We start from the raw sequence: 21,247 nt of genomic DNA, 5'->3' as shown, positions 1-21,247 counted from the left end.
CACTTACACAAGCAAAAATCCGATGAAGATTATTGACCCAAGAAAAGAGTCCAGAATCCCAAGAAAGAGGGAAACGTAATTGAACTGCAAAGCATACCGATTCGAGAAAAGAAACCGACCCGGGCTTCCATACTCCGTTAATCTTTCTCCTCTTGCGTCAAAGAACCGCTTTTCCCAGCCCTCTGAGCCTGGGTCAATGAAACGGTCGACACGATGGGACATGGCAACGTGGAATCACGGACCATGACCCCGTATTCGATCAGACCTAGTGTAGGACTTCTCAACCCCATAGCCAAACAATGCGAACCGTCGGCACAGAAGTCAGCCACATAGCTACCCTGTTCTGCTGAACAGTTGCTTGCGGCTCGGAAAGGTAAGCTAGGCTGTAAATGCGACGTTTCTTTACATGAAGGCTGGGCCTCATAAATCGGAGTGTTTTTGGAAGCATCTTTCCATCAACTCTCGAGGTTGGGAAGTTTATGATGAACAACATGAACCAAAAATAACTCCAAGCCCAGGAACGCGGTACTATAGGGAAGGGGTTCTCCTCATAATGAATATATCAACTTAAATTGTTCATGGGAACACAAACTTCCTTCCATCTCATCAGCCTCATATCCCATGCCAGGCCGAACCTCTCCCCGGTCATTCCAAAGGGTCAAGAGTCTAGAAGTCCAAGAGTAAGCCCTACATGCCGAAGTAAATAAACGTACCACCCGGCACTTTTAGCCCGCATCGTACGGGATAGCGCGTCCAACGTCAAAAGGTCCGGCTGGCTTGGAGAGCGGGGTGTGTTTAGCCTTCCGTCTCCATATTCCTGACCTCTGCGTGATGATGTATGTTGTGAGGGGATGGGGAGAGGGGAAAAGATGATCGGCGTGATCTCGATCTTTCCAAAACCAACGCAAGTCCGCAGAATGCCAACACGAATGCTGTCCTTGAGTGGTTCTCTGTTATCTTCTAAAACCCACATAGAAACATATCGAGTCTCTTTAAGATGATGTCCAGTCTCGACGAAAAGCCTCACTACACACCTCTGCTCTCACAACTACCATCCAACCACCAAAGAGATCACGATGAAGAGTCTCTCACCCCCCCACCGCCTCCATACGTCGATGAGTCTCTCATCTGGAAAAGACGCTTCTACACTCTCCTCGTCTCAAGCGTGACCGTAATTCTCTCCTTAACCGCCGCCTTCACATACCATTACACCTCCTATCCAAAGAGCTACTCATCAACATGTCCAATACTACCAACCACAGGCGACAACCCCGAGGTCATAATCCCCTTTTGTATGTACTCCCCTCATACTCCCCCCCCCTCCTTCTCAATCATGATAATTAATAGTGAAAATAGCACCCGCCCCAGTAACCTACACAAACAAATTCATGAACACCGACCCCGACACCTCCAAATTCCTCGGCGAACCCCGCCCCGAACTCGACAAAGCCTGGCACGACCTCCTAGACGGAACCCTCATCTACTTCAGCGAGGACGAGCTCAAAAAGGCCGGCAACGCAGTCTCCATCAGTCGAGAGGGAGGCGGGTACGTAGGCGGTCTGGGAGTGAGCCACTCGCTACACTGCCTGGTATGTCACCCCTTACCACCACCCCCTCCCCCCTCCCACACCTATCCCCGCGCCAAACTGACCCGTCTTCCAGAAAAGAATAAAACAATACCTCCACCCAACCTACTACTACCCAGACATCTCCACCACCCCCGGAAACGAAACCTGGTCCGACCTCACCTCCCACGTCGACCACTGCCTCGAGTCCCTCCGCCAGCTCGTCCTCTGCACCGCCGACACAAACGTCTACACCCTACACTGGACCGATCACTCCACCCTCAAGCCTAGCGTCAAGGTCCCCCAGCCCAACGTCTGCGTCGACTGGAAGCCGCTGCACAGGTGGATGAAGGGCCGGGGCGTCGGGTTTGGGGAGATGGTTCACCCTGCTTCTCATCATTTTGGTCAGAAGAAGCCATCCTCGTCGGTGGCTTCTGAACCAACAGCAACCCCCGAAGAGGAGAAAAGTGGGAAAGAAGCCGAGGTGGTGACAGGCTCCGAGTATGATTCTTGAGAATCTGATAGTGGTAAAAAAGGGCCTTTTTTTTTTCCGGTTGGATGTTACCTACTTTTACATGTCCGCTGTATGGGGGGGTTTGGACTTTGCTTGATTTTTGGTCTCGGATGTCTATCCATTGAAGATGCCCAGTGTTTGACTCATGAACAAAAACCCGTGTCATTAATGTGCTTGATTCGGCCTATTTATGGTTATACTATTTATCCCCATACCGTGGAGGGTCAAGTTAAACCACCGCAAACCAAACTCCTTAACCGCTCGATATTCCACCCTGATCATCCTTCCCACCACGTTCAAGTTGAATGATGTGAGAGACATGGTTCTAGGAGCCACACAGCCCTGCTTTCGTCCGCGGTATCCCGGACCAAAAGCATCGTCTTTCCTCTCTCCTGTCGGGCCATGAGGAGCAAACTCATTGTTGGGTATCGTTCAGCCTGACAGCAGCAAAACGCTTAGCAAGTGGTTCTCCGGTGTCGTCCCTCTTAGACTTGCGACCAGACGCAGATGCAGCGGGAGAACTGGCAATGTCGTCAGAGTATCGGGAGCGTTTGGGGAGTCTCTCACCAGTGGATTCAAGGATCATCTTAAGGGTTTGGAACCCTGGCGTCTCCCGCAACTGGAACGCTTCGGCCAAGTCCTGATGGGTAGCAACTTTGCAGAGTAAAGCCTCCTCGTCCTGTTACGTTGTTAGCCACTGATCCTACCTCTTTGCCGGGCAAATGTTACCTTGGATAGGACGCTCATTTGGTGAATGTAGCAGAGAAGGTGGAAGTCCGAGACAGGCAGCCTGTTGTCGCCTCTTTGGTTCACCTTGAGAGCCTTGGCGACAGCAGAAGGTTGTTGCGCCTCGCCAACATATTCTCTGTTCTCGATCGGGAAGCCCTCGTCGGTAAACAGTGGCTTGGGTGACTCGGGGAAACCGTGGGTAAGGGTGACGAAAAGATATTCGACCGGGAATGCTGGCTTTGCGTTCTCTTGAACGTTGGCGCCGTATTCGTTGATCCTGCGGTAAAACACCTCGGGGATGTAGCGTGTCCTGCTAACAGACCCATCGTCTTCCTCTTCCTCCCGCACCAGCATTTGTGTTGGGTCGGCTGAAGGCTCAATGATATCTGCCCTCACCATTTCTACCGCATCGTTTGACATCTGGTAAGCTGAAATAGAAATCTCACCCTGCTCGTTACCAGAGACGACACAAGTGACAAAGTTGGAGCCAAAGCGTCCTGCATCACTCCACTTGGATGGCTTGGGGTGCTGAGCCTGCATCCGAGCAGCAAAGCAAACCTCCTGAGAGGCGAGGAAGTATGAGTCTGCGTGTCGTTTGCATACGGCACTGCCATCGCCCTTGCCGGCGTCAAAAAGATCAGTCCAGATTACACCAACCTGCTCAAGACCGCAGAACTTGGCGATCTGGTTGATCTCTTGCTCATTTTCCCAAGCATTGAGCGAGACACCATCAACTTCATCGATCTGTGGAGGCTCATAGATGGCCTCAACCACCGCTTTGATTCCCAATGGCACAACCTCATACTCCATATACCGACCATAGAGGATGCCTAACCGTTGTGCCCCTGTCCGGCGCCAAGCGTCGAGAAACTTGTCGATGATGCCCGGAGAAGCGAACTCGACGTGATCCACCATGCGGAAAGTTTGAGGCTGAAGAATGATGGCACTGGGTTGGCATTTGGTGCAGATGCCTTCCGGCCACTGTGGATGTCCTGATGGGCAGTCGCGCTTGACTCTGTAGTACGGCTCGACAAGAGGAGGAATAAACGAGCTCCCCAGCTCGGGCTTGTTTGTCGCCGAGTTCGTCTTGCGCATGTAAGCGTGTACCGACATGTACTTGATCTTCTTTTCGTCAAGATACGTTTGGTTGAAGGGGTCCAACGGTGTGCAGTAGTCGCACATCCCCTTGGGTCCGTGACGGCACATTTTGGCATCCTTCCCTCGTGGAATCTTGCCATCCTTCTTGTCCAGTCTATCGTCAAGAGGGGACTGCTTCACAACCTCCCAGGGGTTCTTGATGTGTTTCACCTCGGTGTCGATGGATGGTGGTGGGTCGATGGGATGGTCCTCTGTGGGGAGAATCGGCTTTCCGTTGAGACGCGCTGTCTTTGCGAGAAGGGTTGGAGCGGACGCATCGCCGTTTGCGTTGCCATCTGCAACAGCATCCTGTTGCTTGTAACTGACAAACACAAGGTCTCCATGGCTGTTCCGAAGATGTCAGTAAGCCTACTAGTCGGAATACGCCAAGCTGCCTTACTTTAAACCTATCTGTTCCAACTTGTACTTTGCAATCTCAGAGAGGAGCTTCGACTCGGCACCGCTGGGCTGGGGGGAGAGCCGGATGGTTTGAGGGTCGACTGTCGAGGGGAGCTGAGGTAACAGCTGCTCAGCGAGCTGTTTGAAGGTGTTGCTCTTTTCCACCGTCAGGCGGATCATGCCATCAGGCGTTCGCAACCGGAGAAGCATCGGGATTGTTTGCTGTTTGCTTGGGACGGTGGGAAGAGTTGGTGTGGGTAGATCAAGTTGATGGCAGCTTTGGGAAGCAAACCAGTGAAGAGCAGTTGGAGCAGTGGGGGTCGCTTCACGGATCCACGCGGACCTCCGTGTGAATAGGAAGAGGAATAAGCTTTATGAGAAGCTTGAATAGTTTAAAATATTGTAGTGTAAAAACTAGAATCCTAAACTGGGGATTGGTGAAAGCTCGGATGGAGGGGAAGCTCTCTCTCTGATGGTCCTCCCGTGGCGCTGTGGCAGCTGTTCAGGCCTTCGTCATTCACTCGTGCCTGGGAGTTGAAGGCCGACAAGGTCCAGCAAGGTTGCCCCTCTACCCCACATATTGCTGATTACGGAAGCGGCAGTTTAAAACAGAGATCGTCTTTGCCTGCCGGAAGAAAAGCTTGGCAGGCTGAGAAGCCACCTAACCCCAGCCGATGCGGGACGCGGGCACCCCGAAATTCACGTTGACGTGGAGTTTGTCAAGCTGTTCTTTCGGCTCACTGTACCTTCAACCTCTACAGCCACCCGAGCTGCACAAAACCCAGAGGAAAAAGTGTCGCACACCAGGCCACGGTAGAATCTTTTGGTCTTTTCCCGAGATCCTCTTTTGTGCGCCGTCAATCGATTGCATCGGTGGCGACAACAGCCAACACACCACCGCACTCACTTGCCAATCCGCCGAAACACCATCGTCGATATCGCACCCTAGGAACCATGTTCGACATCAATTGGCGGGGCCTCCTGCTCCCGCTGGCCTACCTGGCCGTCTTGGCTGGCACATTTGTCACATTCTCAACAGTCTACCGGAGGAGGAAAGCTCGTACGTTGGTCCTGTTCTGCTGCGCATACATCCCAATCGACTGCTAACTGTGTCTTCTCCAGTCCAAAGCGCCAACCTTGCGCCATGGTTCGGCCCGCATCTCCAACGCAACATCTACCTCTCTCTTCTGCACATGGAACCTGAGGAGGGCTCAGAGAAGGCACCTAAGATCCCAGACAGCGTCATCAGAGCTGCGCTTTTGCGCCGCGCCGTGGAGGATATCAACCGCATCATTCAAATTAGAACAGCGAAAGCGGCCTGCAGCTCTCTCCTGCAGCGCGGAAGTGTGGGCGATGACTTGTGGCAAAGGTTCCAGCGCGCCGAGAAGGAGATGGAGGACGAGCTTCGTGATGTGGTGATGGAGGTATGCTTCAGACCCAGCCTGCCATTTTGTTTGGAACACTCGCTGATTGACATGACCAGGCCAATGCTCTTGTACCAGGATGGGGCCAAATCATCTTCCAGTCCGCCAACGAAATTGCCGCCAACAAGGTCCTCCGCGACAGACTCGACGAGATCGAGGCCCAAGCCGACAAGGAGAAGGAATGGTGGGAGAAGCGCCGTGCCACCATTCAGACCGAGTTCATGAAGGAGCTGGACACCGAGTCGGAAAAGTCCAACACCAGACCCAGCACTAGCAGTGCTGATGAGCCTGTGCTCGTAGACGGACCCTCGACCCCGCAAGGGGGCCCCAGAAAGAGGAAAGGCAAGAAATAGGAAGCTGGCGAACCCAAGAGGGGCAAGGCGAGGAGGTAATCGTGAGCAGGTGTGACTTGGACAAGGGGAATGGCCCGGGTGTTTTTCTTTCCTTTTTTCTCTTGACAAGAGACCAGTTCATCTTGAGATTTTTGACACCACTGTACAGTAAAAGGGGTCGTGGCTGGGGGTTCAGGTTACCTACCTGGGTTAGGTTCAGTTGACGGCAAGCATCTTTTTGCATGGCGTTACGGGTTGGAACATGCAATTCATTGGGTCGGTTCATATATCTCAGTCCTGATTGGATTCTTGGTTAACTCAGCGCTCTGTGGCAGAAGTAATGGCAGGATATACCGCACCGAGTATTATTTCACGTCGCAGTTCATGTTCACACTTCATCCTCTCATCTCGCGTCAAGTTGATGATTACAGCAAGGCATGATTTCAAACAAGAATATTATTAGGTGTGCGACATCCTAAAAAGCCAAATCCAAGAACGAAAACAAATCATCGCTGTACTCGCTCGCTTCAAGCCATTGCGGTCTCTACTCCTCCATACCCACCATTCCTTCCCTTTGTCTTGTACCAGATTGTATTTTCAAAACCTCCTCCAACCACCCATCTTCCCCCTAGCCTCCTCCTCCTCTCTTTCTCTGTCCATCCGCCTCCTAATCTCCTCCCTGATCCGCTCCTCGCTCCACCCCATCATCTCTTGCACCTGCCCGTTCATGACGGGACTGTCACACCCGCGGAGGCCGATGAACCGTCCGAGCTTCCGCCTCTTGTCTTCAATGGTCATGCCCTCGGAGGGCCAGTAGACGGGGCAGGGGTACTGGGAGGTGTAGACGGAGGGTGTGCGCTGGTGGTAAAAGTGGGCGAGCTCGTCAAGTTGAGCTTCGGTCAAGAGCCAGAAGTTGAGGAGGGTGGAGGGGAAGGAGGGGTGGACGAGGCCGGTGGTGAACTGGACCAGGGGGGCGAGCTGGAGGGACATTTGGGAGAGTTTGGCTGCGAAGGAGGGGGAGATGTGGGAGCGGCGGGTGGTGAGGTTCGGGTGGGGGGAACGGGGGAAGAAGGGGGAGGGCCGGTGGGGGGAGCGGGGGGAGGTTGGGTCCATTTTTGTTTTTGTGTTAAAAGGTGACTGTTGCGTGCTGTGGAAGTGATGTTTGTTAGTAAGAGGCGGTGGTGGTGGTGGTGGTGGTGGTGTGGCCGGTATTAAGTGGTGGACTCTCTTGGTGGTGAGTGAGTGAGTTGTGGTATTGAGAGGGGGTATGAGATGAGAGTCTTGGAATATATGAGAGAAAAAAGATCGGTGATAGTGTAAAAAGAGAAGAGATTAAACTAGAAGATGTGAGAGAGGGGATGAAATAGCCCCAAATAAATAACAAACTGCCGCTGGGGGTGAAATAGATGCTGCCAGCAGCGAAAGGGGTGTTGTAGTCACTGTTGATAACTTCTTTCGGGAAGAGGTGAAAGCCAGTGACAAGTCGAGGTTTTTGTTCTACTGTTGTTGTCTTAAGTGTTAGCACAACAGTGGCATTTCTTGCAGCAGTTTGTCTAGGTTGGTAATAACAAGAATACTTGGTTGCCGAACTAGAAAGCGAGAGAGGGAAAAGAAAAACAGAAAAACAGACCCCCTCAGGGGCACCTCGTGGCTTCTTGTATAACCGTCCCAGTCACCATCACCAAATACACTTCCTTTGAAAGCGGCCGGTTTGATGCCAAAAGCGGCCGTGACATTTTTGTTGACTGGGCCCCTTTGTCCCAGCAGCGGGAAGAGCTGCTATTTCTACACTTTGCCCCTTTAAGGGATAAAAATGGTACCTTTTCTATTGTCTTTATCCGTCCTCTAAACCATTGTTCCCGCATAAAGAAAAATTCCAACAAACTCTTGTTCCTGGAAAGACCTCGCTAACAATGCATTCATCAACTCCTCAACCTAACCAAAATTCCTACGGCGGGCAAGTCTGAGACAAACCTACCTTCACTCACCACCAACCCGAAAACCCCCCCAATCCGGAATCACAACCACTTCAACTTGGTAATGTGATCGGCCTTCTTCTTGCTCTGCTTCACGAATCCCATGGCTCTCATCTCCGCCAGCCCCCGGTAGAACAGCACGAGCGCCGACCTCTCGTCCATCCCGATCTCCGAGTCCTCGCCCACGAGCGCATAGTACGCCGCCCACAAGTCCGCAACGTTGATTGACGCGCCCGCCTCGGAGTACAGATGATACAAAATAGACGTAGCAGGCAGCGTCCCCACCATTGAGCCATTCGCCTTGTCGCAACAAGCACAGCCAAGGTAGTCATGCGGGCGAGACAATGCGCGGGCAAACGTGGCGCCCGGCCGGGGAACAAAGACGTCTTCGTAGGGCAGGTGATAGTCGTACTGCCAAACCTCGTTGAGAAACAGGTTTGACAGTGGCTCGCAGCCCACGAGAGTCTTGAAGAAGGCGAAAAAGTCATCGATGGCTGCTGTAAAAGCATTGTCTTCCTCCGTCAGCGTGGCTGTGTCGCGACTGAGCTGAACTTTCTGCGCAACAACGGTTGTGCGGAGGACTCTGCTTTGAGAGCTGTATTTGCTCTTGAGGCTGGTTTTCTTCTTCTTGGACGTCTCTATCAGTCGTTCCACATCTGCGCGGAGCGCTTCAAATTTGTCGATCGCGGCTTCGGCGTCCTGACCGATGCCCATGCCATTCCAGTGAAGAGATGGGTTGCCATCTACGACGACGGTCATCACGCGTTTGATGAGACCAATGAGCTCCTCTGGAGTTGACCGTTTGATGGCATCGCCCAGGTCGAATGGTCCAGGCGACTGATCCAGGGAAATCCCTTCCTCCAGAGCTGCCTCGTAGAGCTCAACAAACGACCTCTTCGAATGCTCAGTAGCAATAACCAAGGCCAACGACTGAAGGAGCTTTCCTAGATATTGCTGTCGTTTGGCGGCCAGCCTGTTAATTCTACCCTTGAGATAGTCATCGTTCTCCAGCAACAATCGTGCGTGATCCAGCCGTCCGTCCTCGACAGACTGTTCCACATGTGACTTGAACGACTCCAGCATCCTCACTGCCTCGAGGTGTTCCGGCTGTAGAATTTCCTTGTCCAGCTTCTGACCGTCGACAAGTAGAGCGCTTAGCGGATTGGCGTAGAAGTGGTTCATGTACGCATACTACACCGTTTTCAGGTCAACATATTCTGTCTCGAGACATGTCTTCCTAAAACATACCTTGAGCGAGCTAATAAAAGCTCCCACCCCCGCAACCTGCTCCTGCTGCCTTCTCACCAATTTCCTCAACAACCCCGGCCCGATCCTCAGTTGTGCCTTCGTCCCCGCCACCGCAGCCATGATCACGCTCTCAAGCACAGCATTAGCCTGCACAACATCAAACTGCGCCCCGTATAGCTGCCTCGCCGTCGCCTTGAGCAGCCTCGCCTGGAAAAGCTCAACCGAAGTAGCAATCCCAAACAACACCGAAAACTGAATCCGATCCTGCCATGAACTATTCCCTTTGTCAGCACCACCTCTCCATTTTTACTGCAAAAAGATATAACTCACTGAAACAACCCAACCAACTCCCCCACCAACCCCGTATCAAAAGCCTCACTATCCTGAAAAGCAACCACCACCCCTCCCCTCCCCTCCATCTCCACCCTCAACGCCTCAAGATCATAATCCAAATACCTCCTCCCTCCCCTCCCATCCTCCCATCCTCCCCCTTCCTGACCTCCCATCCCCTCCCTAACAATCCTCTTCAACCCCCTTCAAATTCCCCACCTCCCCCGCCCTCAACCGTACAAACCTCACCCTCCCCTCCCCCCTTTCAGCCAACACATCCCCCAACTGTGAAAACAGCAAATCCTGGCCCGCAATATTAGGTCCCGTGATGATAAACCCAGCCGGAACCCTCCCCCTCCCCTCACATTCATGTACATCACTGTTCAAAAACTCGACAACCTCCTCCAGAGTCTGGCGGTTCGCATCCCTCAGCACACTCTCAATCTCGCTCTCCAAAACCGGCCAGGCAGACTCGTAGGTTTTTTTTCGGAGGTCGGCCGCCGAGGGGGACTCGAGGCCGTTGAACAATCTGGGCCACTGACGCCCTTCATCATCATCTTTTTCCTGGGCAGGAAGAGGAGCAGCGGTATCCTTTTCCAACACCCTCCTCCTTTTCGCCGGCCGAACTGGCGCAGATTTTGTTGTGGTAGTTGGCGATGTATTTGTTGCGGCAGTGGTGGTCGGTGGTGCAGTAAATATGTATGCTACCTAATACAACTCTCATCAGCACATCAAATCAATTCAACTCCCAAACCCTACAAACACTCACCCTGTGATCATCCTCGTGGAATAAACTCGTGTCGTCAAACTCGGACATTTTAATCTCAAAACAGAAACTACGGGGTTTGACAATAAAGTTGATAAAACGCGTTGTCGCGTGAAAGTGTTCATGAAGGTTCTCAAAACCGTTCCGTCGTAGCGTGTTTGATTGAAATATGCTAACTTACACGTCACAGCTGTAATCTTACACCGCCACAATTTGCAGCCACTTCCATAACCCTTTGATGGGATTGTGGCACTCTTCACATCTCATCTGATTCACTACCTATTCATCCTCACTCATCAAGCAGGCAGGTGGGAAAAAATGATAATTGCTAATCATACTACTATACCTCAACACTATTAACTCCATAAAAAAGCCAAACGAAGTAGTCCATCATCGAGATATGCCAAGCGCCTACTCGACGACAACAGTGACAGAGATAGAGTGCGTTTTTCGGCATGACGAAGAAAACACATGGCCGGAATAAAAAATAAAAAAATAAAATAAAAAAAAGCTCGACTCCTTTCCTTCTTTCTGCTGCTTTATTCCGTCCCATAATCTCTCCTCTTTCCTCCGTGACCTCCCTCTACTACCTAACCCCCTTTTCATCTTCCCAGCAGCAGCAAGATTATCGGCTCCCTTATCCCCCCCCCCAGACCTCTCTCTGCTAGTAACGTCCACGCTTCCGCTCTCCTTTGTACACTCTCCCAAGGCAGCCCCAAGAGAGAGAAAGATGAAAATATGGAAAACCTTAGCAAACGTTGTGCGAGCCTGTATTTAAAAAGAGCCAGAACACCACCAACCACCTCCCTACCCCAAAACCAGACCAGGAAAACGTTCCCCTTGTGTGTTGTTGTGCAAAGGGAGAAAAAAAGACAGAAAAAAACACAAAACTCAGAACCGCCTAGTTTTACACAAACAGGATACTGCCAAGCTTGCCGATGACAATTGCTAAGATGCTCCCCAACACACTTTTGGACACCCTTGAACAATTTTTGCCGCCAAATCCCCGCTTGTCGACTCTTGATGGAGTCCCGCTTTGCTGCCAGCGATGTGGTCGTAACGATATGGGAAATTCAGATCAGCCCGTCGTTTAGGCGGACGCCTCAACAGCATCTGGCTTGGCCTGATGTAAATTGTCAGTCAATGTCACTCGAAAGAATTGTTCCATGTACTGCAGGCTCACCTCATCAACATCCATCTTGTCTGCAGGCTCTGAAGCCTCCTCAGACTTCTCCTTGGTCTTCTCCGCTGGAGATTCATCCTTCTTCTCCTCCTTTGGCTCTTCCTTGGCCTCCTCCTTCTCGGCCTTTGCGGGCTCATCACCCTTGACACCGTTGGTCTTGGCCTCTTTGGGCGCTGTGCCGTTGACAGCCTTGGCCGCAGGAGCTGGAGCCACCGCTCCTCCATCAACCGCAAGAAGCTCATTCCACTTGTTGAGCAGCACTTGAGAGCGTGATTTGAAGTTGAATTCCTTCTCTTTGGGAATATTCTCCAGCTTCAGAATCGCCTTCAAGACCTTGTTGATCTTGGTTGTCCGGATGATGCTGACCTCCAGATTCGGGAAGCCCTCGAGCTTGGTGATGTACTCGGACATGGTGGCCATCTCCTCCGCCTTGGGCTCTTGGTCCCTAGTAAGAAGACCTTTCTGAAGCTTGTGCCGCAGGAAAAGCACCTCCCGCTCCTTTCTCTCCCTCTGTTCCTGTGGCGACAACTCGGGCTCCTTGGGAGCTTCAGAAGCTTCATTCTCGATCTTCTTATCCTCACCGTCCTTTGTCTTTTTAGACTTGGTCTTTGTGGCCTTCGCATCAGGCTTGGCCTTGGCTGAAGGTGTGGCACCGTTGGTTGCCTTGGGAGTCGCGTTGCTCGTCAGCTTAATCTTGGTCTTCTTAACTGACTCTGTGCGCTGAGGAGTCTATCGAAGAGCATATAAGCAAATGTCATGACGAAAATCGGGTGTGTGACTGCTTACCTCTGCTGGCTCATCCGCCTTTCTCTTCTTCGACTTCTTCTCCTTGGGAGGTGTGCTGTTCTCGGCATCATCGTCCATATCAACATCCTCATCGACGACAGCAGACGACTTCTTCTTCCCCTTGGGGGTAGCCGCCTTCGCAGCCTTGACCCTCTCCTTCTCCTCCTGTTCCGCCTGGTATTGGTCAAGAACATCCTTGTAAAACTGGAGGGGGTGTTGCTCGGCGGCGAGTTTGTGAGCCGCCTGGAGGTCTTTCCTCATCTTGTCGGTGTTGATATTCTTAACCTCCTCAGGGTCAAGGTCTATAAGCTCTCCATTTGGTACCCAGCCACTGTAAACAGAGGCGCATTAGCATTCAGCGCCCAGAAAAACCTTAACGACAACATCGGGGCGAACATTAGAATGAAAACTCACAATTCGTTGGTGTAAAGGTACATGACGGGGAAAGTCCGGTCGGCGACCTTCTTGGCGCCATCGGCGTAGTCGTCGCGGTATGTGCCGTCCTGCCGCTTGGCAGTTACTGGGCGAGACTTGAGCAATGAATCGGGCAGCATGCCCTCATCGCAGATGATCACTGGCCATTGCGGGTGGCCCTTGAGCTTGACAAAGAAGTATTGGCCTGGCTGGGCGTCGGTGTGCAGAATGCGCGGCTTTGATGCCTTTCTGTTCAGCTTCTTTCCCTTGGCCTCGCCAGCACCAATTGACTTTCGGTTGGCCTTAGCCTTGGGGGCCGCATCGGCATTGTTGTCGGCGGATGGTTGGGATGGGGCTCCAGCCTCAGAAGCATCGGCAGCGTCTGTCATCTCGACGTCTGGCTTCTCTTCGGCTTGCTCGGCTGTCTTCTCGGCAGCTGGTGCTGATAACAGATGATGGTTAGCTAGATGTAGTGGCGAGGATGTAAGTGGCCTGCCTGGCAGGTGTTGTGGAACACATTACCCTCTTCCACTTTGTTGTCTGAGGCTTCCTCGGCAGGAGCAGACTCGACGGCAGCCTTGGACTCGGCCGCAATGGCCTCTTTGATGTCTTGGGCAGCAGGGGCAATAGGCGCGTCCTCCTCCTTCTTCTCGACAGCTGGTTGCGCGGCCTCAGAGGCGGGCGCGACTGGAGAACCTTCTCGTGACATTTTGGGTCGGTTAGGGTGATGTCAGCGAAGGATCGCGACGGGGACGTGACAGGTTGTTTGTCGTGTGCAGACTTGGACTTGGACGCGTTAAGCGCGTGGAAGTCTTATATCAAGAGTGGCGCGGCCTCGGGTGATGGATTCGATGCTGTTCTGATGGGAGCGCGATGAAAAGACAACACACAATGGCGAAGCGCTAGGACAATGGAAGGTGGTTGCGCGGAAGTTTGGAGGAGCCTTCGCGAGAAGAGAAATTATTTGAGGGCAGTACACGAAGGAAGTGGTCCGAGCGTCTGGCGTGCGTGTGGTTCCTTGGTGGGTGAGTGGGCGTGAGGGAGCTTTTGCTTTGCTCTTCCAGGTCTTGGTCTCTTCTCCCCCTATCAAAGGAGGCGGAGTGTGCGGAGTGCCGCTGTGTATGGTCAGACCAACAACAAACCCAAAGAGGAGCTGCCTGTCTTGTCTACCTTTACGCCGCCTTACGCTTGGCCCTTGTCACCCTGTCACTTGTCACCAGCTTGTCTCCCAACATCACCCTTGGAGGAGTACATAGGTGGTCGAGGGCCAAGCAACCAGCCCTCTCTTCTCGCCACCACCTTCTCCACCACCAAGCACCTCCTCCTCCCAAGATCATCCACCCCCAAGATCATCCACATCTCCATCCACGTCCCCTTCCCGTCCCCCTTGAGCCTGTTCAACAACAGCATCCAGAAACCCCACATGGCTTTCCGACTTCAGCCTGAGAGACCATCTCGTGACGTAGACCATCCCCTAACAGCAAAGGTAATGCCCCCAAGTAGATTGAGACCAAAACAGACATCAAAGTTAATTTTATATTATACCTCCAAATCCCATTATATACCATATACACACGCTCAACCAACCGCCCTTGATGACAATAAGAGAGAAATCCGATTGGGAATGAAGACATCATTTTTGACCCCCCCCCACCCCCCCCCCCAAGCTCTGAACCAACAAAACCCCCCACCACCACTTCACATTCCTCCCAAAAGCCCTCCGCATCACCCACTACTCATCATCGTCCTCCTCATCGTCCTCCTCCTCATCAACATCCATCCCCTCCGCAACCTCCACCGAAAATGATGGCTCCTGATCCACACCCATGTAGCTGTCGCTCATGAAGAAGAGCTTCAAGTCGTGGTGACCCGCCGTGGGCACGGTGAATTCCAGTCTGACGTTGAGTTTCCGTCCTACCGTGATCCGCTTGATTGCCAGCAGCTCCTTTGTCTTTTCCTCGCCAACCACCAACCACCAACTCTCCGTCTTCTTGCCGGGGTAAAACGGCGCGTGCACGGTCGGGTCGTACTCCTCGTCCTCGTCAATCTCCCGCTCGATCGTAATCTTGAGGTACGCCGGCTCGCCAGCCCGGATCCCATCCTTGTCCTCCACCTCAACCTCCAGCGAGATTTCGGGATACTTGCTGTTGGTAAAGTTGGCTGCCTGCGCGAGCTGTGCCTGGGTGAACCCGAGATCCTTGATGAGAGAATTGTAGTCAGGATTCTCGTCAGGATCCATCTTGCTCATAAAGTCAAAGATATCCTGAATGTCGTACTTGTTGGCCACCTTGACAGTTTCGGTGGTGAAGTTGGGAATTTGCTTGAGGGGGCTGTCGCGATCCCACATGGCCTGCACCACCATCTGCGACATTTCCATGGCGTTCATGGCGTTGAGACGGCCATCAGAAGACAAGATATCGACGATGGCATTCAACAGGCTGACAATCTTTGTCAAGATGACTTCCTGGTCCTTAGCCAAATCAATCGGGAGGTTCATCCGGGAGAAATGGGCCTGAACCAACACAAAGGCCTTGAAATGAGGCGAATCGAAAGCTGGCTCAGCCATCTTGACGGGAACACTGTCATAGATGCGTCTGAGGATGGCTTCCTCGTGACGTCGGATCTGAATCGATTCAAACTCGGTAGCAGACGTAACGATTTCGAGAATGCCCTTGAGCTTCGTCTTCGCCGTGAGCGAGAGAAGGAAGGTCTGCATGGTGATGTACGAGATGTTGTAATACGCAGCAATCATGGCAGCGTTCTGAGGAGCGACAGTGCCCTCATCCTCGTCAAAGTCGACAATCTTGGACTCTGAGAGCTCCTTCAGGGTGGCTTCAACCATGTCAGAGAGGTACTGGCTCAGGCCCTCGTGAGTAGGATCCGTAAGACTGTAGTAGCTTGGGTTGGCGAGCAGCCGGCGATAAAAGTAGGTGAATGTGGCCCAGTTGATAGCATCCTCACCAGACTCGATCATCCTCGTGCTGATCTCGGTCACAAACGCATCCTGGAGGAAGTTGTGAAGATGCGACTCAACGGGCAGAGCTTCGTTGAGGAATTTTTTGTAATACTCTCTCTTCACCGCCGGCACCATCAGCACACCGCGACCACGGCCGTCGCGCGAAGACTGCGAAGCCTTGCCGAACATTTGCAGAACCTCGCTGAGCGGGTAGTCAACATAGCGGTGCTCTCTGCCCTCGAAGTATTGCGTGCCCATGACAGTAACGAGGTGGGCAGTGCAATCCAGCTCCCAGCAGACATCGCGAGAGGCGATGAGAACCTGGATGGCATTATTCTTGTAGAGATGCATGACAATGCGCTTGTCACTCTGGCTAAGAGCTTCGTGGTAGTAGCCAACGCCGTGGGAGAGAGCCTCCGCGAGAGCTGGCTCTTGGACACGCTCGAGAAGCTTCTGTATCTGCTCAACCTCAACGTTCAAGAAGCGGTCCTCATCATCATCTGCCAATGCGGCAGTGAGGATGTCCCGTGCTGTGGCTCTAGTTTGCTTGCGGCTGGGCACAAAAATGAGAGCCGGCTGATCAGGCGACATCTGAGTCACAGCCAGATATGTTGGCTTAGCCATCGCCAGCATCAGGGATGGGAAATGAGGAATGGTGTATGACTGAATGTGAAGCTCCAGAGGAACGGGCCTGACATGAGGGCTAAAGTTGTAGATATCATGCTTCTTGGCGTCAATCCACTCTCCCACATCGCGAGCGTTGGCAAGGGAAACACTGAGACCAACGATTCTGACCGGGAGCTCAGTCTGGGTGCGGATGTAGTGCATGCGGGACACGATAATCTCGTAGATGTATCCCATCTGCCCACCAAGCATGTGCAGCTCATCGGCAATGAAGAGCTCCACAGTCTGGACGTTCTTTCTGCGCTTCCATTGTCTGGACAAGACATCCCACTGAAGAGGCGTCGCCAGAATCAAGTCACCTTGCTCGAGGAGCTTCAGATCAGCAGTAGTCTCTCCAGTCAGCTTGACAATATCCTTGCCCCCCCTGAGATTGGCAAACTTCTTCTGCCAATCATGATAGCGCAGGTCCACCAACTCCTGGAACGGGGCAATGTACACTGCGCGTCCAGACTCCTGCTTGTTCCAGTGGCGAAGCAAGGCAAACTCGGCACAGACGGTCTTGCCGCTGCTCGTGGGAGCGGCCACAAGGACATTGTTGTCGGTGCCGTAGAGCGAGTTGAATGTTTGCGTTTGGATCTTGTTGAACTGGGTCAAGTCAGGGTAGAGAGCGGCATAGTCCTTGGCCTTCAGGGCAGTAACCGGCAGAGGCTGCAAATCAAGAAGCTCAGTGTGTGGTGGGAACCTCTCTGGCAGGATCAGCTGCTGGAATGATACTGGCAGTCGAGTCTCGGAGTGCATCCAGCGGTCCGAAATCACCGAGATGAAGTAATTGGGCGGCATTGGCTCAGTGATGGGCACTGTGAACTCTACAATGTGTTCATTCGCATCAGACTCGGCATAATCCTTGCGGAGGATGAACTGGTCATGGAAGAGAATGTCTTCACCATCGCAGTCTTCTACCATGATCCAGAAGCTTTCAGACAACCCATGAACGTCAACATCCCACTCAAAGTTGGGCGTGATGGTCAACTCGACCCGGAGCATAGAGCGAGTCATGGGCTGGACGTTGGCCTGAACTTCGACGCGAGGAAACTTGGCCACAAGCGCGCAAACAGTCTTTCCAGCCTTGGGCATGCCGAGCAACTCGCCCATGCGAGGGGGATCAAGGTCCAGATAGCTGCTGAAAGGCACCTCTATCCGCTCAGCCTTTCTGACGATTTCGCCTGGGCAGCTGGGGAACTGTCTGAGAGGAGACATAGTCGGCCACATTCTCTTCTCGGCCATCTTGCACAGGTTCAGAGCCAATTTGGCAACTGAAGCCCATCCCTTCTTGAGGGTGATTTCGAAGATGGCACGAAGGATGCGGCCAGCAGACTGAGTAACATAGACCATGTCGGCCATCAGGGCAAGGCCATCCAGTCGCAGGCGAGAAATGTAGGCCTGAAGCAGAACATTGATCTTGGCAGTTGGCTCCTCGATGCTCTCCTTGACGGGAATGGGCACACGAGCAAGCAGCTTGGCCAGTTCAAGCTTTTCTTCTTGACGAACCGGAATGTACTTGAACTCGCCACTCTGTGCAAAGACACGGAAGAGCTCCACATCATTCATCGCCGGCTGGATCAGCTTGTTGTAGGTGTCCATGGACGAGTTTGTGATGTAGTAATGAGAGGCGATACGACCAAGCTCGGTAGACTGGAGCTTGCCGGTCTTTTCATCGTATTTGATCAAGTTCGACTTCTTGAGCACAGTAGCGGCCGAGTGTATTAGATCGACACGTTTCTGCTCCAATGCCTCATCATCCTCGTACTCTGTGCCGACGCTGTAGAGACCGGGCGACCGGAGCATGCGAACGAAGAGATAGGTGTAGCCGAGCCACTCCACACCTTCATCGCGGCTGCGAACATTGCCCAGGACGATTTCGGCGTTGAGATTGTCCACCAGCTTGCTAGCAAATTGACTTTCAATAGGCAGCTGCTGGTTGAGAAGCGAAAGATAGTACGTCATTTCTCCCTGAGTGGTGATGATGATGCCTTCACCGTATGTGTCGAACTGTGGGCGACCGGCACGACCAAGCATCTGCAGGACATCTTGAGGGCTCAATTCAACCCAGCTACCCTTTTCTGGAGAATACACTTGAGTACCCTTGATAATGACTGTGTGAGCAGGCAAGTTGACACCCCAAGCGAGGGTGGCCGTGCAGACAAGCACCTGAATATGGCCGCTAGAGAAAAGATCCTCCACATCAGTGCGATCAGCTCGGCTCATACCAGCGTGATGGATACCAAAACCGTAGGGCAAGATGTCCTTGAGATCCGTATTGTTGACTGCATTCGCTGCTTCACTAAGCACCTCACGAGTACCAGCATCGTGCTTGAGAATCTGGTTGATGGTATCCATCTCCAAAGCCTTGTCGCGAATGTACTTGGCCGTCTTTGCCGTTTCTTTTCTCGAATGAACGAAAATCAGCATTTGGTTGCGGTGAGTGCCGACGTGCTCGATCACCTTGGTGTAGGTAATATCGTTCATGGTCTTGAGTTGCTTGATGGCTTTCCTCTCGGTGATGCCAATGAATTCTTGGCGCAACGGGCAGGGACGGAATGAACCATCAAAATGGAACAAGCCCTTGGCCATATCAACACGCAGGAAGCTTGCGACATCTTTGTAGTTCGGCAAAGTAGCAGAGAGACCAACAATACGGACTGGTTCACCGGTTTGCTCGGTCTTGCGAATCGTCCTGCTCACAACGCTCTCCAAAACCGGGCCACGATCATCATGTAGAAGATGGATTTCGTCGATAATGATCAGCCGAACCAGATTTGTGTAGGAGATATCAGTGGCCTTTCTGGTGATGACATCCCACTTCTCAGGTGTCGTGACAATGATCTGGGTCTCAGAGATTTGCTGCTTGGTGAGCTGCCGGTCACCAGTCAATTCCGAAACCTTGATACCATACGGCTCCAGACGCTTGCCAAAATTGCCGACCTGCTCCTGTACAAGAGCCTTCAGGGGGGCAATGTAGACAATCTTGAAGGCGTCGAGGTCAATCTCACCCCTCTCGTTCCTGTTCTTGCCAATCTCTCTGAGAATGGTGAGCATAGACACGTTGGTCTTGCCGGAACCTGTCGGGGCGCAGACCAGCATGTTGCCGTCGTCATGAAACGCAGTAGGGAAGCACTTTGACTGAATCTTGTTGAGAGACTTGGTTGTACTGAAAGGAGGTTGAGCCCACTCTGGCATCTCCGAAATAGGGATGTTCACATCGCTAGGATCGTTACGCTTCTTGGGTGGAGGCACATGAATTTCTTCGTAGCCCTTGAAGGTTCTTTTTGTGGTACCTTCCGGTAGCCTGACCTTAGGATTGGTGTTGAGATGATTGCCTTGGTCGAACACGAGATTTTCCAGGTTGATCAGTTTCTTGGGTTGAAGACCGCCGACCAACTGACCATCAGGCTTTTCCTGCTTTGGGGCTTTCCCGTCGGCAAAGGCACCAGAGTCGATGTCCATCTTGATTTCCATCTTTGGCTTCTTTTGGTCATCCTTGGACTTGCCATGAAGTTCGTCCAGAATCCACCGCAGCCCTTCTGAAGCCATTTCTCTTTCGATTGTGTCTCGTTCCTTCTGGTCCTCTGCCCTGGCCAGCCGTGTAAGCCACACAACCTTTTCCCGGTTCTCGATCAGCTTTTGCACAATCTCATGGTGCTCGTAGTCAAAGAGCTCCATGAGGTCATTTTCAATGTCGCGAAGTTGCTTCTCCTCTCCACCTGGCTCATCCGGCTCTCCTGAAAGGATCTTGAGCGCCAGGGAGGTCTTGTCGTGCTGAACATGGGCATCTGGGTAAAGGCGACCAATTTGCCGTTGTAACCAATATGCATCAATATTCCGGGCCGGCACAAAGTTCTTCTCCTCGGACTTGTCCTTCCCGTTTGGCGCGGCATCGATAACCATAGTCTCGCCATCAACCAACCCTACCTCCTCCTCATCCCGATCAATCCCAGCCTCCCCACCCTCGGCAACCTCCTGAAGCTCTGGCCGATCCTCATCGTCAATATCCTCTTCCTCGTCCTCAGAAGAAGACTCGTCCCGTACTACATCTACCATGCCATCCTCATCTTCGTCGTTTTCAAAGTTGACCGCAACACCTTGGCGGCCATCAATTTCATCATCGGCATCTGGTCTGGCATCGCCCATTTCCTCATCCTCGTCGTCCTGCGCATCGTAATCTGTGATCTTCTTTCCAAGATTTACCAGCTCATTGAACTTCTTTGGATCCATAGACTCGCCCAATATCCCATCAATTTCCTTCTTCTTGTCAAAATCCTTGAGGTCATCATCCTTGAGGAACTCCAGTACGGCATCAGCCGCGCTGCGCACTGTGTCGTGGGGTAGATCACCCAAGTGCTCGGCCACAATCGTCAGGATGAGGTTGAATGCGTCCCGTGTTGGCTGTGTTCGTGGTCGGTAGATGATACCCTCGATCATGTCGGTGCTCGCGAGAATACCACCGCCGCGGGTCTCGGTCTTGCCCTTCTTCTTCTTGTCCTTCAAGTGTTGGAGAATATCAGCACCTTCCTGTACATCTCCTCGCTCGACGTTGGGCATGGCACTGGTCTTTTTCGTCTTTGGGGCTGCATCGCGGCCGACACGTGCGCCCATATCCTTGATGGAGAGACGACCGGCGAGAGATTCCGGGTCGCCTGTGGCCTCGTCTGTTCGTCTTGTGACAAACCGACGGTCCGCCTGGAGGACCAGGTTGGACATGGCCGAGTACTTGTACTGCGAGACATCGCGCTGATAGTCGGACATGTTGGCGGATGGTGGGAGATGGATGATACGGGGAGAAATCAACGAGGTGAGGGTGGTCGCC

General features: G+C 52.6%; 7 protein-coding genes across 7 annotated transcripts; 2 read left to right on the top strand and 5 right to left on the bottom strand.

The window, feature by feature from the left end:
- The first annotated feature begins 99 nt into the window (after positions 1–99).
- On the top strand, positions 100–2,334 carry QC762_113200 (uncharacterized protein). Its single transcript, XM_062885736.1, has 3 exons — positions 100–1,292; positions 1,357–1,589; positions 1,663–2,334. Exons 1-3 carry the CDS (start codon positions 998–1,000, stop codon positions 2,077–2,079), a joined length of 945 nt encoding a protein of 314 aa, XP_062748817.1. The 5' UTR covers positions 100–997; the 3' UTR covers positions 2,080–2,334.
- On the bottom strand, positions 2,147–5,290 carry NPL4 (nuclear protein localization protein 4). Its single transcript, XM_062885737.1, has 4 exons — positions 4,346–5,290; positions 2,809–4,291; positions 2,647–2,758; positions 2,147–2,516 (listed from the first exon to the last, which is right to left on the bottom strand). Exons 1-4 carry the CDS (start codon positions 4,552–4,554, stop codon positions 2,512–2,514), a joined length of 1,809 nt encoding a protein of 602 aa, XP_062748816.1. The 5' UTR covers positions 4,555–5,290; the 3' UTR covers positions 2,147–2,511.
- Positions 4,925–6,515, top strand: sec66 (Translocation protein S66). The gene is made up of 3 exons (XM_062885738.1): positions 4,925–5,404; positions 5,467–5,768; positions 5,828–6,515. The coding sequence occupies exons 1-3, from the start codon at positions 5,299–5,301 to the stop codon at positions 6,119–6,121; spliced, it is 702 nt and encodes a 233-aa protein (XP_062748815.1). The 5' UTR covers positions 4,925–5,298; the 3' UTR covers positions 6,122–6,515.
- Positions 6,516–6,697: 182 nt separating this feature from the next.
- On the bottom strand, positions 6,698–7,213 carry QC762_113230 (uncharacterized protein; the record flags this gene model as incomplete). The annotated part of the gene is made up of 1 exon (XM_062885739.1): positions 6,698–7,213. One exon carries the CDS (start codon positions 7,211–7,213, stop codon positions 6,698–6,700), a length of 516 nt encoding a protein of 171 aa, XP_062748814.1.
- A 905-nt stretch (positions 7,214–8,118) lies between these two features.
- ORC3 (Origin recognition complex subunit 3) lies at positions 8,119–10,471 on the bottom strand (the record flags this gene model as incomplete). The annotated part of the gene is made up of 5 exons (XM_062885740.1): positions 8,119–9,267; positions 9,325–9,598; positions 9,655–9,837; positions 9,899–10,362; positions 10,424–10,471. The coding sequence occupies 5 exons, from the start codon at positions 10,469–10,471 to the stop codon at positions 8,119–8,121; spliced, it is 2,118 nt and encodes a 705-aa protein (XP_062748813.1).
- Positions 10,472–11,510: 1,039 nt separating this feature from the next.
- Positions 11,511–13,930, bottom strand: QC762_113238 (uncharacterized protein; the record flags this gene model as incomplete). The annotated part of the gene is made up of 5 exons (XM_062885741.1): positions 13,326–13,930; positions 12,804–13,245; positions 12,390–12,720; positions 11,604–12,332; positions 11,511–11,543 (listed from the first exon to the last, which is right to left on the bottom strand). Exons 1-5 carry the CDS (start codon positions 13,510–13,512, stop codon positions 11,511–11,513), a joined length of 1,722 nt encoding a protein of 573 aa, XP_062748812.1. The 5' UTR covers positions 13,513–13,930.
- A 605-nt stretch (positions 13,931–14,535) lies between these two features.
- Positions 14,536–21,186, bottom strand: brr2 (Pre-mRNA-splicing helicase BRR2; the record flags this gene model as incomplete). The annotated part of the gene is made up of 1 exon (XM_062885742.1): positions 14,536–21,186. One exon carries the CDS (start codon positions 21,184–21,186, stop codon positions 14,536–14,538), a length of 6,651 nt encoding a protein of 2,216 aa, XP_062748811.1.
- Between the last annotated feature and the right edge of the window lie 61 nt (positions 21,187–21,247).

The sequence above is a fragment of the Podospora pseudocomata genome (assembly GCF_035222375.1).
Source record: "Podospora pseudocomata strain CBS 415.72m chromosome 1 map unlocalized CBS415.72m_1, whole genome shotgun sequence".
In the NCBI taxonomy this organism is placed as follows: domain Eukaryota; kingdom Fungi; phylum Ascomycota; class Sordariomycetes; order Sordariales; family Podosporaceae; genus Podospora; species Podospora pseudocomata.
This window is presented reverse-complemented; position numbering and strand designations above follow the sequence as displayed.